General features: G+C 45.3%; 1 protein-coding gene across 1 annotated transcript; it reads right to left on the bottom strand.

Moving 5' to 3' along the window:
- Positions 1-11,254: 11,254 nt before the first annotated feature.
- LOC122199653 (elongation factor 1-alpha, oocyte form-like) lies at positions 11,255-13,853 on the bottom strand. Its single transcript, XM_042904906.1, has 7 exons — positions 13,710-13,853; positions 13,339-13,518; positions 12,780-13,076; positions 12,518-12,668; positions 11,942-12,198; positions 11,546-11,780; positions 11,255-11,420 (listed from the first exon to the last, which is right to left on the bottom strand). The coding sequence occupies exons 1-7, from the start codon at positions 13,851-13,853 to the stop codon at positions 11,302-11,304; spliced, it is 1,383 nt and encodes a 460-aa protein (XP_042760840.1). The 3' UTR covers positions 11,255-11,301.
- Between the last annotated feature and the right edge of the window lie 663 nt (positions 13,854-14,516).

The raw sequence follows: 14,516 nt of genomic DNA, 5'->3' as shown, positions 1-14,516 counted from the left end.
GAAACCATAACCTGGAGGCATGCTGCTGAATTATTCTGATTATTTTTAACAATGAGAAAATTTAATTTTCCCATCGTGTGGCATAGATTTGAAATTTGGGTAATGTGGCGAGCAACGTTCCTACAGTGCAGTCAGCAAATTAAACTGTTTCTTTTGATTTGGATTTTCCAGCAAAAATCAGGATCACGTGATTGAATCTGAATCACGGAAATGATTGTCAGAGCTGGAAAATACTTGAGAGAAAAATGTACAGATTACAATTGATTCTTGAGTCTTAACACTAAGCTGCCCTTTGTAATTAGTGTGAGTGTGTGTATGTGTGTGTGTGTGTGTGTGTGTGTGTGTGTGTGAATCTATTGAATTATTTGATGTTATGTACTGGGATCAGGGAGATGAATAAATTATTCCTATATATATAATGGAGGCAAGGTCAAATTACCAACACATTACATTTTCTTTGACAGGAAAAGGCTGTCAACACTTTCTAGTCTCCAATTAGTACTCATAGAGTTAAAAGTGAAGAGCTGAATTCACTTTTTGATGAACCCAGCATTCACAGAAGACAGGCTGCAACCCACTGCTCTTGAATTACCCATTTTTCACATTATTTCAGGCATTGCTTATTTAAATATTTCCAAGTGTACTTTTCATGCTTTTTATTAGCACATCAGTTATTCAATACGCATTTGCAGACCATTACGGTAATTTTCCAAATATCTATTGCCTCATTTTGTACCTGTAATATCCCTACTTTAATTGTGCTCTCAAAATTTCTGAGGGCCTCACCCAAAGCATAGTTTTGGTTTCAGAGAGACTTGGTGTGACTTCCTCTGTTGTGGGTTGAATTGTGTTCCCTAAAAAGCTATGTTAAAGTCCTAGCTTTGGGAGCCTGTGAAAGTGACCTTATTTGTAAATAGGCTCATGGCAGATATAAGCAAGTTAAAATGAAGCGATACTGGATTCGGTGGCCCCTATTCCGATATAACAATTGTCTTCATAAGAAGAGGAAAACAGACACAGACACACACACCAGGGAACATGCATCTGAAGGTGGGGAGAGACTGAAGTGCCAGGTCTCAAGCCAAGAAGCCCAAGGATTGTCAGAACGACCAGAAACTAGAAGAGAGGGTCAGAACAGATTTTCCCTCAGAAATTCCAGGACAAGGGGCACCTGGGTGGCTCAGTCAGTTAAGCCTTCGACACTTGATCTCAGCTCAGGTCTTTGTCTCGGGGTGGTGAGTTCAAGCCCAGAGTTGGACTCTGTGCTGGGCATGAAGCCTACTTAGAAAGAAAGAAAGGAAAGAAAAGAGAAAAGAAAAGAAAAGAAAAAAAGAAAAGAAAAGAAAAGAAAAGAAAAGAAAAGAAAAGAAAAAGAAACTCCAGAAGAAACTAACTCTGCTGACCCTTAGATTTTGAAAACTCATGTTAACAAACCATATCTGCCTTGCAGAACTGGGGCAGCATTTAAATGAGATCCCTCTACTAGGTGCCGATACAAGTGTTGTGCACACTGATTCTAGCTTCAGTTCAAGGAAGCCTAGACAAGGGGCACCTGGGTGACTCGGTTAAGCGTCAGACTTCGGCTCAGGTCATGATCTCATGGTTGGTGGGTTCGAACCCCATGTTGAGCTCTGTGCTGACAGCTCAGAGCCTGGAGCCTGCTTTGGATTCTGTGTCTCCCTCTCTCTCTGCCCCTCCCCTACTGGTGCACATGTGCACACGTACTCTCTCTCTCTCAAAAATACACATTTAGAAAAACAAAAATTTAAGGAGGCCTAGACGTTAAGAAACAAGCCCAGCAAAGATAAACAACTCTGTCTTCTTCAGAAAAAAAGATCTCACCTGTTTTTCCATTTTGATTGACATTTTTTTGACTGACAAGCAGCAAAAGCAATACTAAGTAAGCTTTTGTTGGGGGAGAGGAGAACTCCCCATACTTCTACAACCCTCGTGATTTCTGTTTTTATTTTCCATTTATTTTCTTTTCCATTATTACTTTACAGTAATACAGTAATTCAGCCATTCATTTGCATAATTTTTTGCAGCTGTAATCACAGTGTTGACATCATTTTTATATTCATATCCTATTCTTTCGTTCTGTGTATTTAGATATTTTTCTTGCTTTTACAAAGTTATCGTATTTAACTTTTCATGATTTGCTTTCTTTTTTCTTTTTGACTTGCTTTCTGTATATTTGAGGGCCATTGATGAGTTCAAGGAAGATAGAGCTTCTAAGTTTGGAGACCAAATGGGGGAGGAGATGGGGATCCTTCACCTGCACCCCCTTCCCCTGGACATCCCTAGATGGTGGGCCTGTCCACTAGGGTGGGAGGGTCTTATATTAGAGAATGAGAGGCCTTGGGAGACCTGGAGACTAGGGCCTAGCCCCTGTTGGTCACAAGGAATGGATGCTTTCCAAATCTACATACCTTTTCTCCAGAGGAATTGGCTCATGTGGCCGTGGAGGTTTGGTGGGTCCAAAGTCTTATGAGGTGGGGTAGGATAGGCCAGGAGCCTGAAGACTCAGGGAAGAGTTGCTGTGCAAGTCCAAATGCAATTGGCTGGCAGAATTCCTTCTTGCTCTGGGGAGGTAAGTCTTTGTTCTATTAAGGCTTTCTACTGGTTAGATGAGACCCACCCATGTTATGGATTGTAATCTACTTTAGTCAAAGTCCACTGATTTAAATGTTAATCTTATCCAAAAACACCTTCAGTAAATAGTATTTGAAGGGTGCCTAGCTGGCTCAGTCAGTAGAACATGCAACTCTTGATCTTGGGGTTGTGAGTTCAAGCCCCACATTGAGTGCAGAGATCACTTAAAAACAAAATCTCTAAAGGGGTGCCTGGGTGGTTCAGTCAGTTAAGCATCTGACTCGATTTCAGCTCAGGTCATGATCTCACAGTTCATGGGTTTGAGCACCACATGAGGCTTTGCGCTGGCAGTGTGAAGCCTGCTGGGGATTCTCAATCTCTCTCTCTCTCTCTCTCTCTCTCTCTCTACTCCTTCCCCCATTTGTGTGCTCTGTCTCTGTCAAAATAAATGAATAAATTAAAAAAAATAAAAATAAAATCGGGGCACCTGGGTGGCTCAGAGCCTGGAGCCTGCTTCTGATTCTGTGTCTCCCTCTCTCTCTACCCCTCCCCTGCTCACACTCTCTCTCTGTCTTTCAAAAATAAATAAATGTAAAAAAAAAATTTTTTTTTAATGTAAAAAAATAATAAAATCTTTAAAATAGAAAAGAATATTTTGCCAAAATAATGTTTGACCAAAAATATTTTTATTTTAAGTAATCTATACATGTTTTAAATCAGAAGATGAAGAAAGCTAAACTCTTTCTTATTCCCAACATAACTTCCCCGATATATAATAATATACAATAATGATCTCAAATGCAATCGTTTGGTGCATATCCTTCCAGCCTTTCTTCTATAATGAAGTGTAAATATAAATGTGTGAAATTTGTTATACAAATATGGGATCCAACTGTTCTGAAACTCGCCTTTTCTACTTCACGGGACTCCCTGGATTCCTTCCTGTAATCAATACATTGTTTTAGCAGCTGCGTAATATCCCACTGTATGGAAGCACCTTAATTTACTCTTATTGATGGTCCTCTTATTGATGGATATGTGGCATAATTTGCAGTTTGGAACTGTCACAAACAACACTGTAGTGTATGTTGCGGAACATATCTTAGCAACCCTGTGCAAGTATATTGTACAATAGAGATCTAATAGTGAAATTATCATATCAAAGCATATACCCATTTTAGATATTGCTGGATATTGTCAAATAGATGCTTAAGAAGTGTTTGTGGAGTTGAAAGACTCAGAGTTCTAAAGCAAAGACAGCAGAGAAGGAAAGGAGAGAGGAAAGGAAGGGGAAGAAAAGAAGAGAGATTAGAAGAGACACAGACAATGTTTTGATACCGACTACATTTGGCCAAGCTGGTGCTGTAGACAGTACATTGTGTCCATGAGGTAGACTCTAAGAAGACAGGGCTCTTTTGTCATTGAGCCAACAGAGCCTGATAAAAAGAAGATGCTGGATAGATAAATATTTGTTGAATAAATGGTACAAAGAAAATCAAGACCCACTGAGTTTAAGTAAAATAAGACATGAAAAGTATGTTGTATGTCTTACGCCCTCAGTACATGGTGGCTGCCTCTATAATAGCAGATACTAAATTATGCTGTCACTAAGCATTGGAAGAGTAAGTGTTTTTCTAAATATTTTATCTAGTTTTGAAGGAGTGCAAGTGGGGGAGGGGCAATGAGAAAGGGATACAGAGGATCTAAAGTGGGCTCTGTGCTGACAGCAGCATGCCCCATGCAGGGCTTGAACTCACGAACCATGAGATCATGACCTGAGTCAAAGTCAGACATTCAACCGACTGAGCCACCCAGGTGCCCCTATGTATTGGAATGGTGAGTAAACCCCAGTGTGATGCCTGCGGAGCAAGTGACTTCCCATTGCCTCATAGAGGGTGTCCTTGGCTGAGGGACATCATCTAGAAAAAGTAGGATTCGGCCTCTATGCTTGGATTGAAAGTCACACAAGGACAGGCTCAAATACCCGAGAGCAGCCTATTTGGGAGTAAGCAAGGCAAGGGGTCCTCAAAGACTTGAGTGTGGTCTCAGCCTCCATTTTTCACTGAGGCTCTGGTTGCCAGCTTTATGTGGCGTAAAGGGAGGAACACAAATGTTTTCTTGTGCACGATCTCCTCTTACAATGAACACCCCAGTGTTCGTCACAATATGAGAAGAAAGTGGCACAGCCGCTGTGCGGGGTGTGCCCCACACCCAGGAGCTGCGGCAATTACACCATTTCGGATAATTGTCTTGTAATTGCTGCTGTGATTTAAAATCTAACGCTATCCTCCAATTGTTCTGATGTCTTCTCATGAATAATGCAATCGTCTCGGGAGCCCTCCGCCAGTTTCTCATTTAGATTGGCCCTGTGTTTGAGTTATGCACCATTGTCTCACACACCATTGTCTCTCAAAACTAATGTGGCAGAGACAATACAGGGAATAATTAGGACTTGGCTAATTACGGGAAATGGGAATGTAAGTGAGGAAGGTATGAAGTTCTTCCTCTGAAAATATTTTCCACCCCCACTTGGCCTCTGGGTAAATAAGAGGAGGGCAGATTTCTCTTTGAAGGCCTACTGCTATTTCCGAATGCTGGCCATGCTCCTTCTGTCTGATATGGTAAGAGCTTTCTTTTTGGAACGGAAGGAAAACAGATTTCTCCGTAGGGTGACTTCTCTCCGTGGCACTGTGTTGTCATCAAATGCAAACAGCTCTGTAAACATGAGCCGGCACATCTCCCTACAATGCCAAAATACCAATTGTTTCAATGAATGGGCAATGACAGCTTGGATTTCTGTTTCTGGAATCTGGGCCTTGGTTTAATAGAACCAGAAGAAATCAATTGTGTTCAGACAAATGACAATTGGGTCATTTTAGAATTTCAATTTAGCTTCTACCAAGGGAAGGGACCATCTCAGTCTGGTAGAGTCTTGATCACTTATTTCCATGTCAATGACATGATGCCCTCACTATGAGGCCCTCTCAGCCCTAATGAAAGTGGCGGGGTACCTCGACCACCTCCCAGCAAATGGAAGTAATCAGGTCATGTGTAGTCACTGTGGGGCTTCTCATGTTAGGGCCCAACGTGAGTATCTCAGTCAGTTCAAAGCCTGCATTTCTCATTTAGAAGAAAAGCATTCACATGAGCACTTTATGGCTTCTCTCTGCCTTCATCGCATCAAGGCCTGCCCACCTTAGCATTCCCAATCTGCACACCGGCATACTGCCCTCCTGCTCCCCTCTGGGCCTTTGTACATGCTGTTTTGTTTTTTCAAGTCAGTACAGTATTTTCAAGAAGGTTTTTTTTTTTTTTTTTTGATTCCCCGATCTCTGTTGTTGCCCTTATGTTCTTCCATAGCCTCCCGAAGTTAGCCATATCATAGATTTCTCACATCATATTATAGTTTTCTATTTACTTATTCTCCTTGCCAGACTATGACATGTGGGTGGGCAGGACTAAGTGTTCCATCCAGCTCGGCCATGTTTGTCTTCATTGAACATCTGGTAAAAGACAAGATGAGTAAAGAAATACGTGGGCTGGGCTAGGCAGCATGCCCTCCAGGAAAGGGGGTGCCCAAGGACTTCAGAGTGTTCTGATGTGATTTGTGGTCTGTAGGATAGTTTTATTCTACAGAGTAGAGGCGGCTGTTTAATGTCTGAAGGAACCTAATTGGGGCTGCACATGCTAGAAATGGTTATTTAATGTTTGATCAGTACTCCGAAGCCCCCACGGCAGGTGGAAGTGGTTGGAGGGCAGGGGAAATGGTTCTTACCAGGAGCCTCAGGCAAATCAGGCTCACCCTTATCTATCTCCAGTTAGCACCAGAGTTTGTTGTTTGTCGTAAGGGAGTTTAGTGAAGATTTTTCGGTGGTGAAACCGGTAGAGCTGATGTAGAAGTTGACAGGAGCTATTACCTAGGCACCTTCCTGGATGAACAGGTGAGCCCAACAGCCTCTACCCTTTGAAGTGACAGCCAGGGCCTAGGGACTCTATCCTATATTGAGTCATTTTCGGGGGATTCTGTCCCCCACTAAAAGCCTAGCTGAAGCCTACTGCCTGCGTGCAAGGTGCTTGTCAGGAAAGACAAGGACAGATTGCTGGCGCTTCACTGTAAGGCAGGCGCGCATGCCTGTTCGATGTCTGCTAACGGGTGTATGTGCGGGAGAATTCCGTGCGAGGCCTGCTCCATTGTACCAACCTGTCTCAAGACCAGGCGGGGGGAAATCCAACAAGGGGAGGCCCCCCATACCTGCCAACAAAGAACCGAATAACTGTGACTGACCAATTATTGGATCCATTTGCAACTTTGTGTTAAGGACTAAATGAGGGGGTCCTAGACCAGGAGGTTTACTCTGCAGGTAAAACGCCGGAGCTCTCACACACTGGTGCACTGCTACAGCCAGGGTCAGGTGCAAAGCCTCAGCCAGCTCTGGCAGTGCTCACAGAAGCGCTCTTGGGGTTTCTAGCGGGACGAGGTTCCCTCTACGACCGGCGGCATTTCCTGCCACCTCGGTGAGGAATTACTGAGTAGCGAACATAACATAGTACTTGGGAGGGTTCATCATGATATTTTTAGTTTTCTTTTCAAACTGATTTTTTAAGGCATTCTTGAGAAACAAACATGATTATTCTTGAGAACTGAGAGTAAATTGGCATCCACAGTCATTCACTTCTTTCAACAGACATGTTGACACTCATTTATTCACTATTCAACAAGTACTTCTTGAGTACGTATCAGGGACCCACACGCTGCAAAGTTGCAACTTGAGCTCCCTGATCACTTGAAGCAAAGCTGCGGTTGTGATTCGTAGAATTCTTAATAAGGACTTCGAAGGACAGAAAGGACTGGCCATTTTGCACAGGCAGCAGGAGGGGGTGGGCGATCTGCATTCTATCTCCATAGCAGCTTCTGAACACGTCTGCTTCCCCAAGCCAGGCGGGGTGGTCTTTGATGACACTGACAAGCTTGAGGTGCTCCAAAGCTTGGTCCAAGTCCCATTAAGCAGATTTGTGCTGACAACAGCTGGCATTTGACAGGTTTCTCAGCCTGCAGACAGGTGACTTTCTTGATGCTTGATGCGGTGACAGCTCTGATAGGCCATCCTGTTATTTCCAGGTTTGTGCCGGGCCTGGGGTTTCCCTGGGTATTTGCACTTGAGAGGGAACCAACTTGACAGGCATGGACAGGTAATGTTATTGATCGGTGAGAAAAGGCCACTACACTCTTAGTCTAAATCTTGGACATCAATGTCTCAGGGAAGGACAGGAAGTAATATTCCCAACCTGGCTTCAGAAAGGGCTCCATAGGAAGAAGTAAAACTTTCACTGTTTGCAGGTGACATGACACTATATATAGAAAACCCTCAAGACTCCACCAAAAACTACTAGAACCGATCGATGAATTCAGTAAGGTCACAGGATACAAAGTTAATACGTGGAAATCTGTTGGGTTTCTATACACTAATAATGAAGCAGCAGAAAGAGAAATCAAGAGAAGAATCCCATTTACAATTGCAACAAAAATAATAAAATACTTAGGAATAAACTTAACCAAAGAGGTGAAAGGCCTGTACTCTGAAAACTATAAAATACTGATGAAAGAAATTGAAGATGACACTAACAAATGGAAAGATATTCCATGCTCGTGGATTAGAAGAACAAATATCATTAAAATGTCCATACGACCCAAAGCAATCTACGTATTTAATGCAATCTCTATCAAAACACCAGCAGCATTTTTTTTTTCCCACAGAGCTAGAACAAACAATCCTAAAATGTGTATGGAACAAAAGACTCTAAATAGCCAAAGCAATCTTGAAAAAGAAGAACACTGGAAATATCACAATCCCAGATTTCAAGATATACTCCTCAGCAAATGGTGTTGGGAAAACTGGACAGCGACTTGCAGAAAAATGAACCCAGACCACTTTCTTACACCACACACAAAAATAAGCTCAAAATGGATTAAAGACCTAAATGTGAGACCTAAAACCATAAAAGTATTAGAAGAGAGCACAGGCAGTAATTTCTCATATCATCCAAAGCAACTTCTTTCCAGAGCTGTCTCCTGAGGAAGGGAAACAAAAGCAAAAGTAAACTATTGAGAATAGCTATATGTATAGATGGACATCTATGGCTTCTGAGCAGCAAAGGAAACAATCAACAACACTAAAAGACAACCTACTGAATGGGAGAAGGGGAGAAGATGTTTGCAAATGACATCTCTGATAAGGAGTTAGTATCCAAAATCTATAAAGAACTTTTATAACTCAACACCCAAAAACACAAATAATGCAATTTAAAAAGTGGGCAGAAGACATAGATATTTCATTTCTCTAAAGATGACATCCAGATAGATGGCCAACAGACACGTGAAAAGATGCTCAACATCACTCATCATCAGGGAAATGCAAGTCAAAACCACAATGAGATATCACCTCACACCCATCAGAGTGACTAAAATCAAAAACACAAGAAACAACCGGTATTGGCGAGGATGTGGAGAAAAAGGAACTCTTGTGCACGGTTGGTGGGAATGCAAACTGGTGCAGCCACTGTGGAAGACAGTATAGAGATTCCTCAAAAAGTTAAAAATAGAACTGCCATGCGATCCAGTAATTCTATACTGGGTATTTACTCAAGTATGAAAACACTAATTCAAAAAGATACATGTACCCCTGTTTATAGCAACATCATTTACAATAGCCAAGTTATGAAAGCAGCCCAACTATCCATTGATAGATAAATAGATAAAGATGTGGTATTTATATGCAATAGGATACTACTCAGTCATAAAAAAAAAAAAAAAAAGAATGAAATCTTGCCACTTGTAACAACATGGATGGATCTAGAGTTTAATGCTACGTGAAGAAAGTCAATCAGAGAAGGTATTAAATCTCACTCATATATGAAATTTAAGAAACAAAATGAACCAAGAAAAGGGAAAAACCGAGAAACAGCCTGTAAACTATAGAGAACAAACCAATGGCTACCAGAGGGGAGGTAGGTGGGTAGATGGGTGAAACAGGTGAAGGGGATTAAGAACACCCTTACTGAGTACTGAGTACCATCGAGTAATGTATAGAATTGTTGAATCATGACATTGTACACCTGAAATATAACATTGTATGTTAACTATACTGTAATTTAAGCTGTTAAAAAAAAAAAAAAGGACTCTACAGTCCTTCCAGGCCCTGACACGTTTTACGAGCACTCTCCACATTTGTAAGACTAATGGTTTTTCCGATAAAGAATTGATTGCAATCACACAGTTGATTATTTCCTTCTAGCAGGCAGGGTCCACATGCCTGTCCTGGAACCTCCAAGTAGATGCTTATGGGCAAGGAATTGTACTTCCATGTCTGGAGGACTCCCCCGACTATCTTAGCCTCTCCCTTCTCTTCACACCAGCATCTTAGCTGCCAATCCACCTCTACTTCTCATAGAAGCTCTACCATTCTAATCCCTCGGGCCAAAAACCCAGATGTCAACTGACTTCCCTTCTGCATACCGTCCACTCAATTTTTAGAAATGCATCAGCTTGTAAGTACTTTTAGAACCTTTACAAAATACTTCCAGAACTTACCACTTAACCCCATGATTACCAGCCTGGTCCAAGTCACCACCTTGTTTGCATTGTTGGAATATAGCCTTTACTGTGTGTCTTTCGTGGTCTACTCCCCAGCTCTACCATTCACCATTTGATAGTTGCCTCTGCCTCTAACTAGGTCAAGTCCATGGGGTGAGAGCAGCATCTCACATACGGGAAGGGCCAGTATTTAATAAATGGATAAAGAACATACCACTGGCAGACCTTGGGGACCTGACTCCCAGCAAATGTTGAAAGAACACATAATTTAGCTTAAGGTCCATGAGATGTTATCCTGTTGCGTTCATGAAGTTAGGAAGCAAAGACCACAGAACTATATCCCTTCACTCCTTGCCCTCTAGGCATATTAATATTGACCTGACCCAGACTAACGTGTTGGGCAGCAGCTTGAGCCCAAGCTTCCAAGGGAGCGGCTTGGGGGTTCCCGCCCCATTCTTGGCCAAGTGATCTTGATGTTTACTCTTCTATCAGGATTCTGGGTAGTAAAGCCACTAGTACCAGGAACCACACAGCAGTGCTGGACTGACCCACTGGCACTGAGATCCTGTCCTATGCCATTGTAAGTGTACTTTTCACATCCCAGAACAATTCAACTTCCCCACAGGGAGAACAGGTCAGAAGCGATTAAGTTTGAGGGAAATGAGAAAGGACAGGATGGAGCCCTGCCTGAGAATGAGGGACAGGACCCTGAATCGTCTTCACAACCCAGGGCGTAAGTGCTTTGAAGCCAGTGGGCACTATCTTTTTTTACTGTTTGAGAGAGAGAGAGAGAAAACAAATTGGGGAGGGGCAGAGAGGGAGAGAGGATCCCAAGCAGCTGAGAATCCGCGCTTGTCAGCGAGCCCAACACGGGGCTCCGATCTCATGAACTGTGAGCTGAAACAGTCAAACGCTTAACCAACTGAGCCTCTCAGGTGTCCTGGAAGTCAATGGGCTTTAAACTATAGTTCATTCGTGTACCTAGAGCTTCCTTGTTTACCTCCTCAGAAGAAACCAGGAACCAGGACAGCTACTTCAGTTTTATTAATCTCATTCGGTAAATACATAGAATTTTCAGTAGCTTTGATAGTGGAAGATTGCTGAGGAAACCGCATGCCTCACTTCTTGTTGGCCTTTGCTGCTGACTTGGTGACCTTGCCAGCAGATGACTTCTTATCCACAGCCTTGATAACTCCCACAGCCACTGTTTGTCTCATGTCCCGCACGGCAAAACGGCCTGGAAGAGGGATGAAGAATGAGGTTTCTGGAAAGTGATACGTAAGGAAATGCTCTTTAGTCTGTACCCTGCCCACAGGAGATAAAAGCTTTCTTCCTAAGACTCCGTAGCAATCCCTGGCTCACCTAGAGGTGGGTACTCCGAGAAGGTCTCCACGCACATAGCCTTGCTGGGGACCATCTGAACAATGGCTGCGTCACCCGACTTCAGGGCCTTGGGGTTGTCCTCGAGCTTCTTGCCTGAGCGCCGGTCAATCTTTTCCTTCAGTTCGGCAAACTTGCAGGAGACGTGAACTGTATGGCAGTCCAGCACTGGGGTATAGCCAGCATGGATCTGCCCGGGGTGATTCAAGATAATCACCTGGCACGAGAGCAGGACAGAATTTGTAAGAAACATGGCACGTGATCTGGGGCCACATCTTCATGAACCTGGGGCCTAAGAAACCGGAGCTGATCCGTAAGATAAGAAGTATTCCCACCAATGCCAGTGCTCTTAAGGTTCTTGGCGTCCTGGGCACTCACCTGTGCCACAAAGCTGGCGGCCTCCATGGGGGGGTCATTTTTGCTGTCTCCAGCCACATACCCACGGCGTATGTCCTTTACAGACACATTCTTCACGTTGAAGCCCACGTTGTCACCAGGCAGGGCCTCAGACAGGGCCTCATGATGCATCTCCACAGACTTGACCTCTGTGGTGAGGTTTGTGGGGGCAAAGGTGACCACCATCCCAGGTTTCAGGAAGCCGGTCTCTACACGGCCCACAGGCACAGTGCCAATGCCTATCCAAGGGAAGGGAAATCAGAGCTGTCCCACACACCTCTCCCTGCCTTGAACAGGCTTCTTGGGGGGTCCCTTGGTTCTGCATTCGAGGACAAAGGGCCACCTGTGGAACTAGAATGACACACTGCATGGATCATGAGCTATTTAAACTACCTATCGCATTAGCTGGAAAGGCTGGGTGCCTTTGCACGTTGTCCTAGCTCAGAAGTTGTGGATTAAGTCAGGATTTGAACCCTGGCAGTCAGACACCAGAGCTCATTCCTAACTTCCGAATTGCAGAGTGAAAGGTCTCCTCTCCGCCCCACCCAGCCCCTTCACCTCCAATCTTGTACACATCCTGCAGAGGGAGCCTCAGGGGCTTGTTGACTGGGCGAGTGGGTGGGAGGATGGCATCCAGAGCTTCCAGCAGAGTCACCCCGGTGGCATTTCCCTCCTTCCGTTCCACCTTCCACCCCTTGAACCAGGGCATCTGCCGAGAGGTAGAGCGCACGTGAGTCTGGGGCACAGGTCCCGGAGCGCCCCCTCCAGGACCGACTGCACCTTGCTCCGCCCCCCCCCCCCCCCCCAACCCCGCACTCACGTTGCCGCTGGGCTCCAGCATGTTGTCGCCGTGCCAGCCGGAGATGGGCACGAAGGCCACGGTGGCCGGGTTGTAGCCGATCTTCTTGATGTAGGCGCTCACTTCCTTGGTGATCTCCTGGAAGCGTGTGGCGCTGTAGGCGGGCTCGGTGGAGTCCATCTTGTTGACCGCCACGATGAGCTGCTTCACGCCCAGCGTGTAGGCCAGCAGCGCGTGCTCGCGGGTCTGCCCGTTCTTGGAGATGCCAGCTTCAAACTCGCCCACGCCGCCCGCCACGATGAGCACGGCGCAGTCGGCCTGCAGGCGGGACAAGGGGCTGGGGCAGGGGGCCTCAGATGGGGCCGGGAAGCCGGCTGGCGCTCGGCAGGCCCAGATCCTTTTGTAAAGCTGAGGGGCGTGCCCCCAGAAACTTACCAAAAAAGGCCCACAGGGATTCATGGACTTTCCTGCACCACCCCAGGTCCTGCCTCCCAGTGAAACTCTCATCTACTCCCACAAATGAGCTTTTAGTTCCTCCTTCCAGGAGCCCACGTAGGCGCCTGAGGGCGTACGGCTTTACCTGGGATGTGCCAGTTATCATGTTCTTGATGAAGTCCCTGTGGCCTGGGGCATCGATGATGGTGATGTAGAACTTGTTAGTCTCAAACTTCCACAGGGAGATGTCGATGGTGATGCCACGCTCTCTCTCCGCCTTCAGCTTGTCCAGCACCCAAGCATATTTGAAGGAGCCCTTGCCCATCTGGGGAAGGGGAGGGGAGGATAGTGAATTGATGGTGAGCAGAACGGTTTATTACAGCCAACTTCAGGGCACCTTAGACCGCGGAGTGCACCCTGCTTTCTGCACTCTGCAACCTAGACGCCCCCCCCTCCCCCCCCCCGCCCCCCACCGCGAAGGGGGACAGCCACTCCTACACACAATAGGCACTTTACCTCAGCTGCCTCTTTCTCGAACTTCTCGATGGTTCTCTTATCGATACCCCCACACTTGTAGATGAGGTGCCCGGTAGTGGTGGACTTGCCAGAGTCCACGTGGCCGATGACAACAATATTGACATGGGTCTTCTCTTTGCCCATGGTGTGGCTTCACTAGTCACTACTGGACAGACCGTGGGAGTGGGTGAGGCCAAGGTATTCCGAGCCTGCCTCCTTCCTTTATTTCCCTCCATTCTGCTTGGGTCCAACACCCCTTTCCACGTCAGTGCCTACTAGTCCAGAGTTTAAGGCATGGCAGGCATAAACTGCAAAGTAAAACTAACCTACCCAGGCTCACATGCTGGGACTAGTCCCAGGGCCCTGGTGGGCACTTCCAAGAAGTCCTAGCTTGCTCATCCTTCCTCCTCAGTGAGCCTTCCCCAAATGGCCAGGGCTCAACCAACCCCTCCTCCCCAACTCCCTCCTCCATTTGATTCACTTCTAACATAAAAGACCCCGACGCTCTGTAGTTTGCTTGTTCCTTACAAGAACTCACCTCTAAAGAAAAAGAAGCAAACTAGATCCAAAGACCAGCAAGAGCTACAGCAGCTGTGACGATACCCAACGTCTTGCCTCTTGCTTTTATAAAGCTAGCACTGGACCCTCCTCCTTCTGGTTCCCACCAAATCCAAAACCAGAGCCAAGGGTTTAAAAAATGCCACTCCCTAACCCCAGTCCCAATTTAGAAGACTCCTATCTTGATTGATTGGATTTTTGGGTGAAGAGAGGGTACACCAGGCCCACTAATCCTTTTTTAAGTAGGAT

Source organism: Panthera leo, chromosome D1 (assembly GCF_018350215.1).
Source record: "Panthera leo isolate Ple1 chromosome D1, P.leo_Ple1_pat1.1, whole genome shotgun sequence".
NCBI classification, from domain to species: Eukaryota; Metazoa; Chordata; class Mammalia; order Carnivora; family Felidae; genus Panthera; species Panthera leo.
The sequence above is the reverse complement of the archived record's forward strand: the minus strand, read 5'-3'. Positions and strand labels throughout refer to the sequence as shown.

Coding starts and splice junctions, on each gene's coding strand:
- LOC122199653 (XM_042904906.1), bottom strand. CDS start 13,853: ATGGGCAAAGAGAAGACCCATGTCAATATTGTTGTCATCGGCCACGTG. Junction 12,199..12,517: donor GGATGTGTACAAGATTGGAG/GTGAAGGGGCTG, acceptor TCCCTTGGATAG/GCATTGGCACTGTGCCTGTG. Junction 11,421..11,545: donor CTCGGAGTACCCACCTCTAG/GTGAGCCAGGGA, acceptor TCCCTCTTCCAG/GCCGTTTTGCCGTGCGGGAC.